General features: G+C 41.5%; 1 protein-coding gene across 1 annotated transcript in view; it reads right to left on the minus strand.

Annotated features, from left to right (window-relative positions):
* Window positions 1-274: 274 nt before the first annotated feature.
* Window positions 275-15,148, minus strand: part of DNAJC1 (DnaJ heat shock protein family (Hsp40) member C1) — a 189,775-nt gene continuing 174,901 nt past the window's right edge. The window contains exons 10-12 of the mRNA XM_068987402.1: window positions 4,001-4,049; window positions 2,304-2,731; window positions 275-443 (exon numbers count right to left, since the gene is read on the minus strand). Of these exons, the coding sequence (XP_068843503.1) occupies window positions 375-443; window positions 2,304-2,731; window positions 4,001-4,049 (546 nt within the window). The 3' untranslated portion in view covers window positions 275-374. The remainder of the gene's footprint in view (window positions 444-2,303; window positions 2,732-4,000; window positions 4,050-15,148) is intronic.

Raw genomic sequence — 15,148 nt, forward strand, 5'->3', positions numbered from 1 at the left:
CCAGCATCCTGCTACACATCAACTGGTGTGATCTTTGGTCAAAGAAACATTGTTTTAATTCTTACACATTAGTTCACTCATGTTCCTTCATACATTTGCCTGACTGTTAGAAAAGCACTATTCTGTTTGTCCCCAGGAAATTAAGCTTTGCAGTGATGAGAGAGAAAATAATCTATAAAATACCCAAATCTGTTTTTCTGTTAACACAGTATGTTTAAACAATATAGCACAACGTTTATTTTAAAATTTTAATTTTTTTTTTCACTAAGGCACATGACGTATAGAAATACTGAGGTACAAAATGTAAATTTCTGCATAAGATTTTAAAAATAATCCTTTTGGAAAATGGAGGTAAACAACATCTTCCAGGGGATTCAGCTTCTAGCTTGTTTTTTCTTTTGAACCAGTTCAACCAGCAGCTTGTATCTGGCGATACAGTCTTCCTGGAGAGAGAGAAAGAGGGGGTGGGGTGACAGTTACAATCGGTGTGCCCCTTGCGGGGTTAGCCCGCCCTGCCCAGTCCTGACCAAGGGCTGTCCTGTTGGCCTGGACCTCCCGGACCGTGCCCTGCTCTCCTCAGGCGCACCCCAGCACCAGAGGGTCTTCCAGCCCCTCAGGCTGCAGAACTGACAGTTTAAGACCCAGCTGCCTGTAGCTGCCACTCCTTGGGGTGAGGACCTTGATGAAGCACGGAGCGGCCTCACTGCTTCTTTGTGTATCACAGGGTACTTTCCAGAACCATCTCTGTTTCTGTTCAGAAACACCCCAGAGGCACCGTAACCCTTCACTAACTTAAGGTCATGTGGGAAACCAGGTAACTGGTTTGTGGTCTGCTGCAGATGACTTTATCAGCTGTCTGGGACAAAGAACGAGTGTTCACTCTCCTCCTGGGGTTTTGGCTTTAGCAGTGTTCTGAGAGAAACATCTAACAAGTGCCTCTCCTGCATCCCCAAGGACCACCTGCCTAAAATATCAGCCTTTTCCTAACTATTCTGCCCGTGGCAGAGCCAAGTGTGAGATGTGGTGCTCAGCGGCCCAGTGCTCCACTGGAGGACACAGGGGCTCTGAGCAGCAGGCCTGCCGGGGCAGCGCCGGGGGCCTGGCTCCTCTCTCAGGCCCCAGTCACCCAGTGGCTTGTGGGCCACTTCCGGGGAGTCACCCAGGGGCAGTGAGCCAGCAGGGGTGGCTGAACCTCCCCTGGACCTGGTTCTGATGTCAGGCTTAAAGGGAAGGAACCCTTGCAGGACATTCCTCCCTGAAACAGGAAGGTTTCCAAACCCCCAAGGCAGTGAGCTTGAGCATCCCACCCCCAGGAACCCATGGTTGCAGCTCCTTCATTTTAAGCCATTGTTGACTCATCGCACCTGTAGATGCCTGTGTACCCACAAATGCTAGAGGAATTCAGGGAAAATCATTTCTTCTGGCAAATCAGTTGGAGGGGCTTGGAAGGAGGTGTGTTTCTTAAACAGGTCAACTGCTAATGGTGTATTTTTCTCCTCAGGAATTCTCAACTTCATTATTTTAAAGGAGATAAACTAGACCTATACACATGGGGGCAGCTATGGCCACAAGCTAGATTTTCCAACACTGAATTTCAATTAAAAAAAAATGTAAATGAACATCAGTGTGCCCACAGGCTACTGAGTGGTGGGCACAGGAGGCAGCAGAGATTGGCTCTTTTGATTTCTCAGTGTTCTGGTGTCTCAGACAAAGGGTGTGGGTACGAGGAAAGCAGCCCAGGAAACTGTGTTGTGAGGTAGGGCCAGAGTTGAGAAGATCATATGGGAGGCTCCGCACTGTCAGCGCGGAAGCCGGGGTCGGGTGGGGCCTGCCTCTCCACAGGGGCCGCCGCCCGCTCTGAGCTGGTGTCGGGGAACCCTCTGCGGACGTGTTTAAGGAGCTGTAAACGGGGCGGACAGCGCTGCAGGGACAAGCTGGATCCTGGTCCTGGTGTCCACCTGTCAGTCCCTCCCCTGGCCCAGCCCCCACTGGCACGACGAAGGCTCCAGAAGGTCGGCAGTACTGTCTCGGGGAACTTCATGTTCTGTGCATGAGGTTTTCGATGAGAAAAAATAACTGGTCGCTGTAATGATGACACTTAAGACTCTCGACCTCATGTATGCTCAGGCAGGTGCACAGATTCACACGCTGTCAGAGGGAGCCTACTGGAAGGCAGCTGGCAGGGGAAGGACGGGTTGGACAGGAAGGATAGGAGGGGGCGCGAGATGAGGGCCGGGCGGGTGGGGCCACAAGCCACTTCCCTGTGTCTGGAGGCCCCAGAGGCCCTTCCGGGCGCCACCCACCTTGCTCTTGGACGGGACACACTTGGCTATCTTGTCCCAGCGGTCAGAGGATCCCCTCGGGTACTGCTGTAGCGCTAGTTCCAGAAGCTTCTGTTGGTTCTGAGTCCAGGGCTCCTCTGCGGCGCGCGCGCGCGCTCGCTGCTGGCTCTCCTCGTCACTGGACTGCTGCTCTGACAGGTCGAAGTCCTTCTGCCTCTTCCCCCGGACGCGCTCCTCCGGCTCGGGGGGCCGGGCGGGCCTCCGCCTCCGCGGCCGGCTCTCCTCCGCGGCCTCTGCCCCCCGCTCGGCCGCCTCCTCCTCCTCCTCCTCCTCCGTGGCCGACTGGGCCTCTTCCCGCTGGGTGATGATGCTGTCCGGCAAGGCTGCGGTGGGCCTGGTGGGCCTGGGGCTCTGAGCTGTGGATCTGAGTTCCGAGAGCCTGACCATCCCTGTGTGGAGGGACACACGGGGAGAGGAAAGTCGGTTCAGGGAGTAAGAGCCGCGGTGGTGTGGCCGCCGCAGCAGACAGTGGTGGGGCATTTTGCGTGTATCTTACTGAACATTCCCAGTATTCTAGAAAGACAGCCATCGGTACCCCAGTTGTACAGGGGAGGGACGTCACCCTCGGCAGCCGCAGAGCTGGGATCCGAACTCGCTTCTGTCTGATTCCGGGCCATGGTCCTTCCACCACTCTGAGGAACAGGGCCCTCCAGAGTCGGCTGTGATCAGAGGAAGTGCAGGGACTAACCGCCTACTTTCTAGGTTAGGAAGGCTGTTCTTCAGGACCCAGGGCTGCTGCTAACTCCACGAGTGTCAGCAGACTCAATGTCAGACCCTTCACTGGGCTCACTGACTGCCTGGGGCCCTGCACCACAGCCACCCACAGGCGTCACCTCGGAGACCCCCCAAATGTTCAACCACGCCTTTCCTGCCCTCCTCACATACTCCTGACCCCTCCTACTCTCTAGAAAGACCGGTCCACGGCCCACCCAACTCCCCGCTGCCTTTTCAAGAGCATGTTTCTGGAGACCGTCTTGGAGGGGAGCATCTTTCACGGAACGCTGTTTGCCGGTCCCTGCCTTCACGCCAGACCAACAGCTGTCCTGGTGGGAAAGCAATCGAGAATGCCCTCCCCCCTGAGCCCTTAGCATCCACGCCCTGTCCTCCCCAGGGAGACTTTTCCAGATCTCAGGGTTTGCTGGTTGCTGGCTGGTTACATCTAGTACAGTGACCTGTATTTAAGTAGAGTTGGAAGCTTGAAGGCACACTTCTTCCTGGCTTCAAGCAAATAGTATGGGGCTCTTACAAAATTCCATTTAGTCTTTGAGAAAATGGATTCTGAAAAACATAGATTCTTGGGGAAGCTGCTTGATCTTTTCTTAAGGATGCTCTGTGTGTGCGGTGCCAACTGTGGTCAGTGTGGAAAAACGGTACAGACTGGCTTTCCCATGAGTCCCCTCCCCCTAGCTCCCCCCATACTAAAGAAGAACAAGGTTTCTACAGCTCCTCAAACTTATTTAAGTACATCTTAGCACTACTGTGTGTGCAGGGCTGGACTGGCTGGTGGGTGATTGTAAATGGACCCTTTTTAGAGAGATGACCAGTAGAGTTCATTGGGCACAACTATTAAACACCATCATTTTTAAAGCAGTTATGAAAGGGGGGTTATTTTGAAGACATGGCTTGAGGTTACTGGGATGGAGTGGGTGCTGACTCACCTGGGGAGCAGGTAACTGAATCCTTCAGCTGCTTGGCTTTGGTTGTCACCTGTTTCAAAATATAAAAGAGAAAAGCTGACTTTCCACATGTTTACTGTAGGTGTAATGACCTATTTCATACAAGGTCCGTGTGAAGGAACAGAGCTTATTGAATCTTAGACCTGGATGGACCCTCAGTGATCAGCTCAGTCCATTCTTTCTAACTAACAGAAAACTGAAGCCCAGAGAGATTAAAGGAGTTGTTCCAAAATGTCAGTTTAATCAAGTGGCAGAGTCAGGACAAGAACTCAGCCCATTCAGCCCCCTTTACACAAGGCTGCTTCTGAAGATGTACTAGTTTTCAAAATCATTATACGAACACATCATGTTTTTTAGGTACAGTTTCCTGAAAGATTATCTTTCTTCACTGAAGACTATTATACCAATGAATATTATGAACAGTGGAGAGATTTACTCTTAAGCTAATACAGAGGTCTGTCTTTGCATCCCATAAAGAAACCCTGAAAGCACTAAGACTGATCCTGGGGGAAGGACCTCTTGGTGGAGTAGGGCAGTTTGACCCAAGAACCATGAGACATTTACATATATATGCAAGTGATCCACAGAAAGAATTATTCCCTTTCTTATAAATAAATGTTATTATATTGTATGTCTCACCTTACAGTTTGCTTTTTTTTTCCAGAATATTTTTTTTAATTTAATGATGTCTTAGAGGTCTATAGATAGATTTCCCTTTTTAAAACTGCTATAAATTTTACATAGAGTGGAAGGTACAGACTTTAAATGTACATTTCAATGAATTTTGACCAAAACATGTAGCCAACATTCTAATCAAATTATAGAACATTCCTGTTACCCTAGAATGTTTTCCCTGTGCCCCTGTGTCCATTTCAGCCCTACCACTGCTCTGATTGCTGCTATATATATATATATACTTTAAACAGGAGATCAAAATTAAATAAATTTAAAAATGGATAGTTATCTGCCTCAGTGCGTTTATTAAACAAGCCATTCTCTACTTATTAACTGTATTGAGGTTACATTCCATTGTATACATGGAATACATACTTTGTATTCTATTCCCCTTAATCCATGTAAATTCTTGAACCAATATTTCACTGCTTTAAAGAAATTTGAAAGTAAAACCTCAGAAAATATCCTGTGACCAGCTCATAGTTAGATTCTGTATTCGGTCTTGGTTCCACCTCTGGGTAACCTTGAGCTATTTCCAATCCTTTGTCTGTCTCATGTATTACCCTCTGTAATATGTGGATAAAACTGCTAATACCTTTTGTCTGTTAGGGATGTTTTAAGTTTGAAATAAGCTCTTAGCATGATACCTAGCAGATGTTAAAGGCTCAGTAAATATTACCTATTATAACTGATGTGGATCATTTGTTTTTCATTCATACAAAGGGCAGAATTAGAGAAAATATTTAAAGCTGCTTAGAAACACTCTTTAATTCTATCCCCTACTTTCCACTCAATGAATGACCTTGCTTATTTTATGGGAAAAAACTTGAGGTTATCCAATGTAAGCTTCCCTGACTTCCAGCTTTCCCAACTCAAAACTCTGATTGTATCACCATATATATATCTTTCTCACATTTTATATAACCTATGATATCCTCTTGTTTGTTTTGAATCATCTCTAGATCACTTACAGTACCTAATACAATCTAAATGCTGTGTAAAGTGTTGCCAGTGTGATGCAAATTCATGTTTTGCCTTTTGGAACTTTCTAGATTTTTACCCCCAAATATTTTCCATGCAAGGTTGGTTTAATCTGTGGGTGTGGTGCTGACCACACCACGCACTTCCCTAACTGCCATTAACTCCCTTCCTTAGAGATCTCTTAGCTCCTCAGACTAAACGAATCCCAACCTAAACTCATCAACTTCTCTGCTTTTCCTTCCTTTTCCTAACAGTGTTATCATCCCAGTCACATAGGCTCAAAACCGAAGGGCCAATCTGGGGGACTTTTTTCTTCCTCTCCAGCCAGCTCCACATTCTTCACAATATTGATTCCATCTGTTCCCATCTCAGATCTCCACCACCTGTATGAGTCCTTCACTCTCTAACTAAATTAATATAATAGCCTTCTAACTGGTCTAAACTTACTTGTTAGCAGTTCTATGGAATAATATCCCTAAGGCAGAGTTCTCATCAAGTACTTTTGATGGCTCACCAGTGACCATACAACAAAGTGTTCACTTCTTAACCTGACACACAGGGAAATTCACAGTCTGTTTTCTTTCCTGCATATGCATCCTGTTGAACAAGGAATGCTCCCTTTCGCTGTTTAGTTGCTAAGTCATGTCTGACTGTTTGCAACCCTGTGGACAGTAGCCCGCCAGGCTTCTCTCTGTTCAAAGGATTTCCCAGACAAGAAATCTGGAGTGGGAAGATCCCACAGTGGAAAGATCCAGGGGATCTTCCCAACCAAGGAACTGAACCTGTATCTCCTGCATTGGCAGGGGGATTTTTTTTTTTTAACCACCGAGCTATCTTAATGCTCCCCAGATGGTCACAAATTCCCCACCCTGCTAACAACACTGTAAAGGAATTATATTGCAATTAAAAAAAAAAAAAAAAGAAATTCCCTACCCTGTACTGTTAGCCATTGTTAACATTTGTATGAAATGATTTTCTTTTCTTTATCAAACCTCTCCTTAAATATCTGTCCAGAGCCAAACCACCCTTCAAGGTACTTGGAAGTGTAACCTTCTTCTTGAAGCTTCTCCCAGTGTCCACCACCAGAACTACCAACTCTGGTGACAATATCCCTCCTCTCTCACTTCTACTGTATTTTTAAAGATTTTATGTTTTTACATCATCATACAATAAAATTATCTTTTCTTCTTTTGTTGTATAGTTCTGTGAATTTTAATACATTTATAGATTCATGTAACTATAGGATACACAACCTACATATAGGATATGGAATAACTTTTTTTAAAACTCCTGCATCTTATTTAACAAAATATTTTGGAGATTACAACAGTACACGAAGACTTTTTTTTTTAATAGCTTAACTGAGATATAATTCACAGACTATACAATTCATCCACTTAAAGTGTCTAATTCAGTGGTTTTTAGTATATTCAGATGTGCAGCCATCATCATGACCGATTTTAGAACATTTTTATCACTTCAAAAAGAACCCCCATACCCATTAGCTATCATTCTCCATCCTTCTCATCCTACCCCATTCCTCACCAAGCAGTAAGCAACTATGAATCCCTGTGGAGAGTCTATAGACCTAACAGAGGATCTAGAGATTTCTGTATTCTGGACTTCCATATGAGTGGAATCATGTGTGCATTTGTGTGGCTAGCTTCTCTCACTTAAGGTCATGTTTTCCAGGTTCATCCAAGTTGTAGCATATATCATGACTTCATTTCTTTTTATTGGAGAACAGCATTCCATTGTGGATATACCACATTTTGTTTATGCATTTATCAGTTGATAAACATTTATTTCTATCTTCTGGCTATTATAAATAATGCTGCTATAAACATTTGTGTATAAATTTTTGTGTGGGCATATGTTTTCATTTATCTTTTTTCTTTTTGTGGGTGGATAGTATGTACCTAGGAGTGGAACTGCTGTGTCATGTGATAATTCTATGTTTAACTTTTTGAGGAACTGCCCTACTGTTTTCCAATAGGGGCTTCTGATTTCTCTACATCCCTCCTAAAACTCATAATCCAATTTTGTTGTATTATTCCACATCTTAGTCGGTATAAGGTGCTATCTTGTGATTTTGATTTGCATCTCCCAAATGATAAGAGATACTGAACACTTTTTTTTCATGTTTATTGGCCATTTGTATATTTTCTTTGGAGAACGGTCTGTTCAGATCCTTTTTTCCTTTTTTATTTGGGTAAGGTTTTTTTTTTTTTTTTTCTAATGTGCTATGTGGCATGTACTTTCCTAGTTCCCCACCTAGGGACTGAACCCACACACCTGCAGTGGGAACTCAGGAGTTTTAACCTCTGAACCGCCAGGGAAGCCCCAGATTTGTCTTTATTATTGAGTTGTATGGGTTGGTTCTTTCTATATTCTGGATACAAGCCCTTCATCAAATAAAGGATCTGCAAGGATTTTCTCCCATTGTGTAGGTTGTCATCTTAGGTTCTTAGTGGTGTCCTGTGAAGCATAAAAGTTTTTAATTTTGATGATATGCACACTGCTTGGACTTTTGTTGTCCTATCCGAGAATACTTTTGCTGAATCCAAGGTCATGACTTAGCCTCCTATTTTCTTCTAAGATTGGGTTGGCCAAAATGTTCATTTGATTTCTTCTGTAAGATGTCATGGGAAAAAAAAACCAAATGAACTTTTTTGCCAACACAATAATTTTATAGTTTTAGCTCTGACATTTAGGGAAATAGCAGCCTTCAATAACAATGTTAAATTTTCTGATCCACAAAAAGGAGATATTTTTCCATTTGTTTTGACCTTCAATTTCTTTCATTGTTTTCTAGTTTTTGAAGTGTGTACTTCTTTTTGTTAAATTTATTCCTATTTTATTCTGTTTGATGCTATTATGAATGAAATTATTTTAATTTCATTTTCAGATTGTTCATAAAGTATTTTTGTACATTTATGTTTCCTGCAATCTTGATGAATTTTATTAGTTCCAGTGGTTTTTTAGTTAATTACTTAGCATTTTGTATGGATAAAATCATGTTATCAGCAAACAAGGGCAGTTTACTTCTTCCTTTTTAGTCTACTTTTCTCACCTAACTGTTCTGGCTAGAACCTCATAAATGTTGAATAGAAGTGGTGAGGGCAGACATCCTTGTCTTATTCTTGATCTTAGTAAGAAAACATCCTCTCTTTCACCAGTAAGCATGCTTTTAACTGAAGTTTTTAGTAGATTTTCTTTACTGGGTTGAGGCACTTCCCTCTTATTCCTAATTTGTTGTTTTATCATGCAGGAGTGTTGGATTTTGTAAGATGCTTCTACTAAGATAATCTTATTTTTTATTCTATTAATATGATGAAAGTGAAGTTAAAGTGTTAGTTGCTCAGTCGTATCCAACTCTTTTGCAACCCCATGGACTGTAGCCTGCCAGGCTCTTCTGTCCATGGAATTTTCCAGCCAAGAATACTGGAGTGGCTTGCTATTCCCTTCTCCAGGGTATCTTCCCAACCTAGGGACTGAATCGGGGTTTCCTGAATTGCAGGCAGATTCTTTACCATCTGAGCCACCAGGGATGATATGATTTTATGATGAGTTAGCCTTTGACTATGTGGATCACAACAAACTGGAAAGTTCATAAGGAGATGGGAATACCAGACCACCTTACCTGCCTCCTGAGAAATCTGTATGCAAGTCAAGAAGCAATAGTTAGAACTGAACATGGAACAACAGACTGGTTCCAAATTGGGAAAGGAGTATGCGACAAGGCTGTATATTGTCACCCAGCTTATTTAACTTATATGCAGAGTATATTATGTGAAATGCTGGGCTGGATGAAGCACAAGCTGGAATCAAGATTGCTGGGAGAAATATCAATAATCTCAGATATGCAGATGACACCATCGTTATGGCAGAAAGTGAAGAGGAACTGAAGAGCTCTTAATGAAAGTAAAAGAGGAGAGTGAAAAAGCTGGGTTAAAATTCAGCATTCAAATAAATATGATCATGACATCCAGTCCCATCATTTCATGGCAAATAGACAGGGAGACTTTATGGCAAACAGTGAGAGACTTTATTTTCTTGGGCTCCAAAATCACTGTAGATGGTGATTTTGACTACAGCCATGAAATTAAAAGATCTTGAAAGAAAAGCTATGACAAACCTAGACAGCGTATTAAAAAGCCGAGACGTTACTTTGCTGACAAAGGCCCATCTAGTCAAAGCTATGGTTTTTCCAGTAGTCATGTATGGATGTGAGAGTTGGACTATAAAGAAAGCTGAGTGTCAAAGAACTGATGCTTTTGAACTGTGGTGTTGGAGAAGACGCTTGAGAGTCCCTTGGGCAGCAAGCAGATCAAACCAGTCAATCCTAAAAGAAATCAGTCCTGAATATTCATTGGAAGGACTGATGCTGAAACTGAAACTCCAATATTTTGGCCACCTAATACAAAGAACTGACTCATTGGAAAAGACCCTGATGCTGGGAAGGATTGAAGGCAGGAGGAGAAGGGGACAACAGAGGATGAGATGGTTGGATGGCATCACTGATTCGATGGACATGAGCTTAGGCAAGCTTCAGGAGTTGGTGATGGACAGGGAAGCCTGGCGGGCTGCAGTCCATGGGGTCGTAGAGTCAGACACGACTGAGCAACTGACCTGAACTGATGATGTGTGTGTGTGTTAGTCGCTCAGTCGTGTCTGACTCTGTAACCCCACGAACTGTAGCCAGTCAGGCTCCTCTATCCATGGGATTCTCCAGGCAAGAATACTGGAGTGGATTGCTGTTCCCTTCTCCAGAGGATCTTTCTGACCCAGGGATCAAACCCAGGTCTCCTGCCTTGCAGGCAGATTCTTTACCATCTGAGCTACAGGGAAGATCTATGAAGTGATGATGAGTTTACATTAATTGATTTTCAGACATTGAATCAACTCTGCATTCTTAGAAATCCCACTTGATTAGGGTACATAATTATTTTTATTAGTTTCTGGATCCAGTGTGCTATATCCTGTTGAGAATTTTTATATCCATCTTCACATGAAAAACTAGTCTGTAGTTTTCTTCTCATTGAAGTCTTTGGTTTGCTATTAGGGTAATACTGGCTTATAAAATGCTTTGGGAAGTATTCCCTCGCTTCTATTTTGGGAAGGTTTGTGAAGTTTTGGTATTAATTCTTCTTTGAATGTTTGGTAGAATTCGGCAGTGAAACCATACGGGCCTGGGCTTTTCTTTGTGAATAGTTTTTTTTTTTTTTTTAATTAAGTTACTGATTCAGTCTCTTCAATTGTTATAGGTCTCTTTTGCTTTTCTATTTCTTCTTGATTCAGTTCTAGTAGTTTATGTCTTTCTAGGAATTTGTCCATTTCATTGATAGCTATTAGAGAAATAGGTATCCAGTCTCTAGGCCTACATTTCAGAGTATTCCTTTACAGTCCTTTTTATTTCTGTATGTTTAGTAGTGCTATCTCTTTTCATTTTGATTCTGTTAATGTTTTTTCTTTTTTGTCAATCTAGTTAAATGATTGTCAATCTTATTAATATTTTCCAAGAATCCGCTTTTGGATTCATTGACGTTTCTCTACTTTTCCAGTCTCTAGTCTATTTCATTAATTTCTGGCCTAGTTTTTCTTTTTTCTTTCCTTCCACTTGCTTTAAGTATAGGTTGTTGTTTTCCCAGTGTTTAAAGGTGGTAGTTTAAATCATTGGTTTGAGATCTTTCTTTCTTAATAAAGACATTTATAAATTTCTATTAACTTCATTAGATGCATTCCTTAAAACTAGGTGTACTGTGTCTTCATTTTCATTTATCTTTAAGAATTTTGATTCCCCTTGCGATATCTTTTCTTCTTTTACTTTTGGCTGTGCCACGTGGCTTGCAGGACCCTCCCTGACCAGGGATTGAACCCAGATTGAACCCAGTGACTGGATTATTTAATCCATTTACACTTAATATTATTATTGATATAGTTGAGTTTAACTTTTAATGTCTTTTTTTGTTCCTCTATTATTGCTTTCTTTTGCATAAGTGAACATTTTCTAATGTAGCTTTTTTTTTTTAACTGTACTTTATTGAGGTTTCCTTTTTTTTGGAGGTTGCTCGAGAGTTTACCATATACATCTTAACTTATGACAGAAGTGAAAGCTCAGGGTCCTAACCACTGGACTGCCGGGGAATTCCTGGGATTTCATCTTTGATTAATTTGCTATTTAATAGTCTGTGGTTTAATTTAGACATATTTATTGCTTTTCCCTATTTTTTCCCTGCTACTGATTTCCAGTCTCATTCCTTTGGGATCAGAGAGTATACTCTATATTACTTCTGTCCCTTTAAACTTACTGAAGTTACTTGATCACGGAGCACACTGTCTGTCTTAGAATATGTTTCACATTTACTGGAAGGACGCATTTTCTGTTGTTGGATAAAGTGTTACACGGCTGCCTGTTAGGTCTACCTGACTCATCGTGTCATTCAAAGCTTCCTGGTTGACCTTCTGTCTAGCTTGTTTTCTCCATTATTGAAAGAAGGGGGTACTGAAGCTTCCAACTATTATTGCTGAATCACCTGTTTCTGTTTTCATTTATCTCAGTTTTTGCTAAATGTATTTTGGTGCTCTGCTATTTGATCCACATGCTTGTAACTTATATTTTCTTGAATTGGCCTTTTAATTATTATAAAATGTTCTTCTTTATCTGTACAATTACTTCTTGTTTTGAAGTATATTTAATATTAGTATAGCCATCCAGCTTTATTAAGGTTGCTATTGGCATGATATTTTTTCCTTCCTTTTATTTCTCTTTGTGAATCTAAAGTGTGTCTCCTGTAGACCACACAGGGATGAATCATGACTTTTTTAAAATCCTCTCTGAAAAACTCTCTTTTAACTAGATTACTTAATCCATTTACACTTAATGTTATTATTGATATAGTTGAATTTAACTTTTAATGTCTTTTTTTGTTCCTCTATTATTGCTTTCTTTTGCATAAGTGAATATTTTCTAATGTAGCTTTTTTTTTTAACTGTACTTTATTGAGGTTTTTTTTTTTGGAGGTTGCTTGAGAGTTTACCATATACATCATAACTTATGACAGTCAGCTTCAGATTTATACTGCCTTAATTCAGGGATACATAGAAACATTACTGCTATAAGCTCTGTTCTCTTTACCCCTGTACTGTAGTATGTCCATTATATATACTGTATCTATTCATGTTACAAATCCAGTAATACTTTTAAAATTACTACTTTACCTTCTGTAGTAGTTTACTCAGCCCATACAGCTTTGCTCCCACTCACATCCTTTGTGCTGTCGTTGGTAAATATATGATACAAATATTACTTTTCTATATGTTACAGGCCTGAGAATAACATGCATCTATTATTTACAACTGCTTTCTAAATCAGTTAAGGAGAAAACATGTATTTATACTGTTTTTTATAATTACCTAATTACCTTTCCTGGTGCTCTTTTTCACGTGGATTCAAATTACCATCTGGGGTCACTTGCTTTTAGATCGAAGAACTTCAGTTTTCGTTTACATTGAAAAGTTTTTTTGCTTTTTGTTTTTGGTAAATAGCTTTGCTGGATGTAGGATTTCTGGTCTGCACGTTTTTCTTGAGTACTCTGAATATGTTATTCCACTGCATCCTGGCCTTCATGGTTTATGTTGAGAAGAAAGCTGTTCATCTAATGGGGAGGGGTTTCCCTTCTAAGTCACAAGTTATTTCTTTCTAACTGCCTTCAAGATTTTCTCCTTGTTTTGACTTTCTGCATTTTTATTATGGTACATCTTTTGTTGACATTCTTGAACTTATCCTACTCAGAATTACTGAGTTTCCTGATGTATTTAGGTTAGCATTTTTCAATAAACTTGGAAAGTTTTCACCCACACACTCCTTGGAGTTTTTCCCCTCCTTTCTCTCCTAACTCCCATGATACATATGTCGATGTTTTCTCTGAGGCTCTGCTGACTCCTTTTGTTTTTCCCTCTGTCCCTCAGCTTGAATTTCTCTACTGACCTATCTTCAAGTTCCAGAATTCTTTCCTCTGTCAGTTTAAATCTACTGTGGAGCGTCTCTAGTGAATTTTTAGAATTGTAATCATTATACTTGAATTTCTGCTGGTTCTTTTATTATTTTACAAAATAATTTCTATCTCACACATTTACAAGTGTTATTTTGAGATCTTTTTCTGTGAAATGATATATTTGGTCACTTTTTTTTTAAAGTGTTTATTTACTTGGCTGTGTCAAATCTCGGTTGCAGCATACAAGATCATTAGTCTCTTAGTTGTGACATGTGAACTCTTAGTTGCAACATAAAGGATCTAGTTCCCTGACCAAGGATTGAACCCTGACCCCCTGCCTTGGGGACTCAGAGTCTTAGCCACTGGACCATCAGGGAAGTCCCCTTTGGTTACTCTTCCAGGGCAGTTTCTGTTGCCTTCTGTTCTAATATGTGGGTCATATTTTCCTGTCTTTTCATGACTCATTATTTCTGTTCAAAACTGAAATTCAGATAATATATTGCAGCAATTCTGATTAGTGATTTCCCCTCACCACACCCTTCCCACAATTAAGATTTGCTTTATTTGCATGTTATTTTAGTGGATGGCTAGATTATCTTCATTTCAGTTCAGTTCAGTCGCTCAGTCATGTCTGACTCTTTGCGACCCCATGAATAGCAGCACACCAGGCCTCCCTATCCATCACCGCTCCCAGAGTTCACCCAAACTCATATCTGTCGAGTCGGTAATGCCATCCAGCCATCTCATCCTCTGTTGTCCCCTTCTCCTCCTGCCCCCAATCCCTCCCAGCATCAGAGTCTTTTCCAATGAGTCAACTCTCTGCATGAGGTGGCCCAAGTATTGGAGTTTCAGCTATAGCATCAATCCTTCCAAAGAAATCCCAGGGCTGATCTCCTTTAGGTTGGACTGGCTGGATCTCCTTACAGTCCAAGGGACTCTCAAGAGTCTTCTCCAACACCACAGTTCAAAAGCATCAATTCTTCGGTGCTCACCTTTCTTCAGTCCAACTCTCACATCCATACATGACCACAGGAAAAACCATAGCCTTGACTAGATGGACCTTTGTTGGCAAAGTAATGTCTCTGCTTTTGAATATGCTATCTAAGTTGGTCATAACTTTCCTTCCAAGGAGTAAGTGTCTTTTAATTTCATGGCTGCAGTCACCATCTGCAGTGATTCTGGAGCCCCCCAAAATAAAGTCTGACACTGTTTCCACTGTTTCCCCATCTATTTCCCATGAAGTGATGGGACCAGATGCCATGATCTTCATTTTCTGAATGTTGAGCTTTAAGCCAACTTTTTCACTCTCCTCTTTCACTTTCATCAAGAGGCTTTTAGTTCCTTTTCACTTTCTGCCATAAGGGTGGTGTTATCTGCATATCTGAGGTTATTGATATTTCTCCCGGCAATCTGGATTCCAGCTTGTGCTTCTTCCAGCCCAGTGTTTCTCATGATGTACTCTGCACAGAAGTTAAAT

This window comes from Capricornis sumatraensis, chromosome 15 (genome assembly GCF_032405125.1).
Source record: "Capricornis sumatraensis isolate serow.1 chromosome 15, serow.2, whole genome shotgun sequence".
Lineage (NCBI taxonomy): Eukaryota > Metazoa > Chordata > Mammalia > Artiodactyla > Bovidae > Capricornis > Capricornis sumatraensis.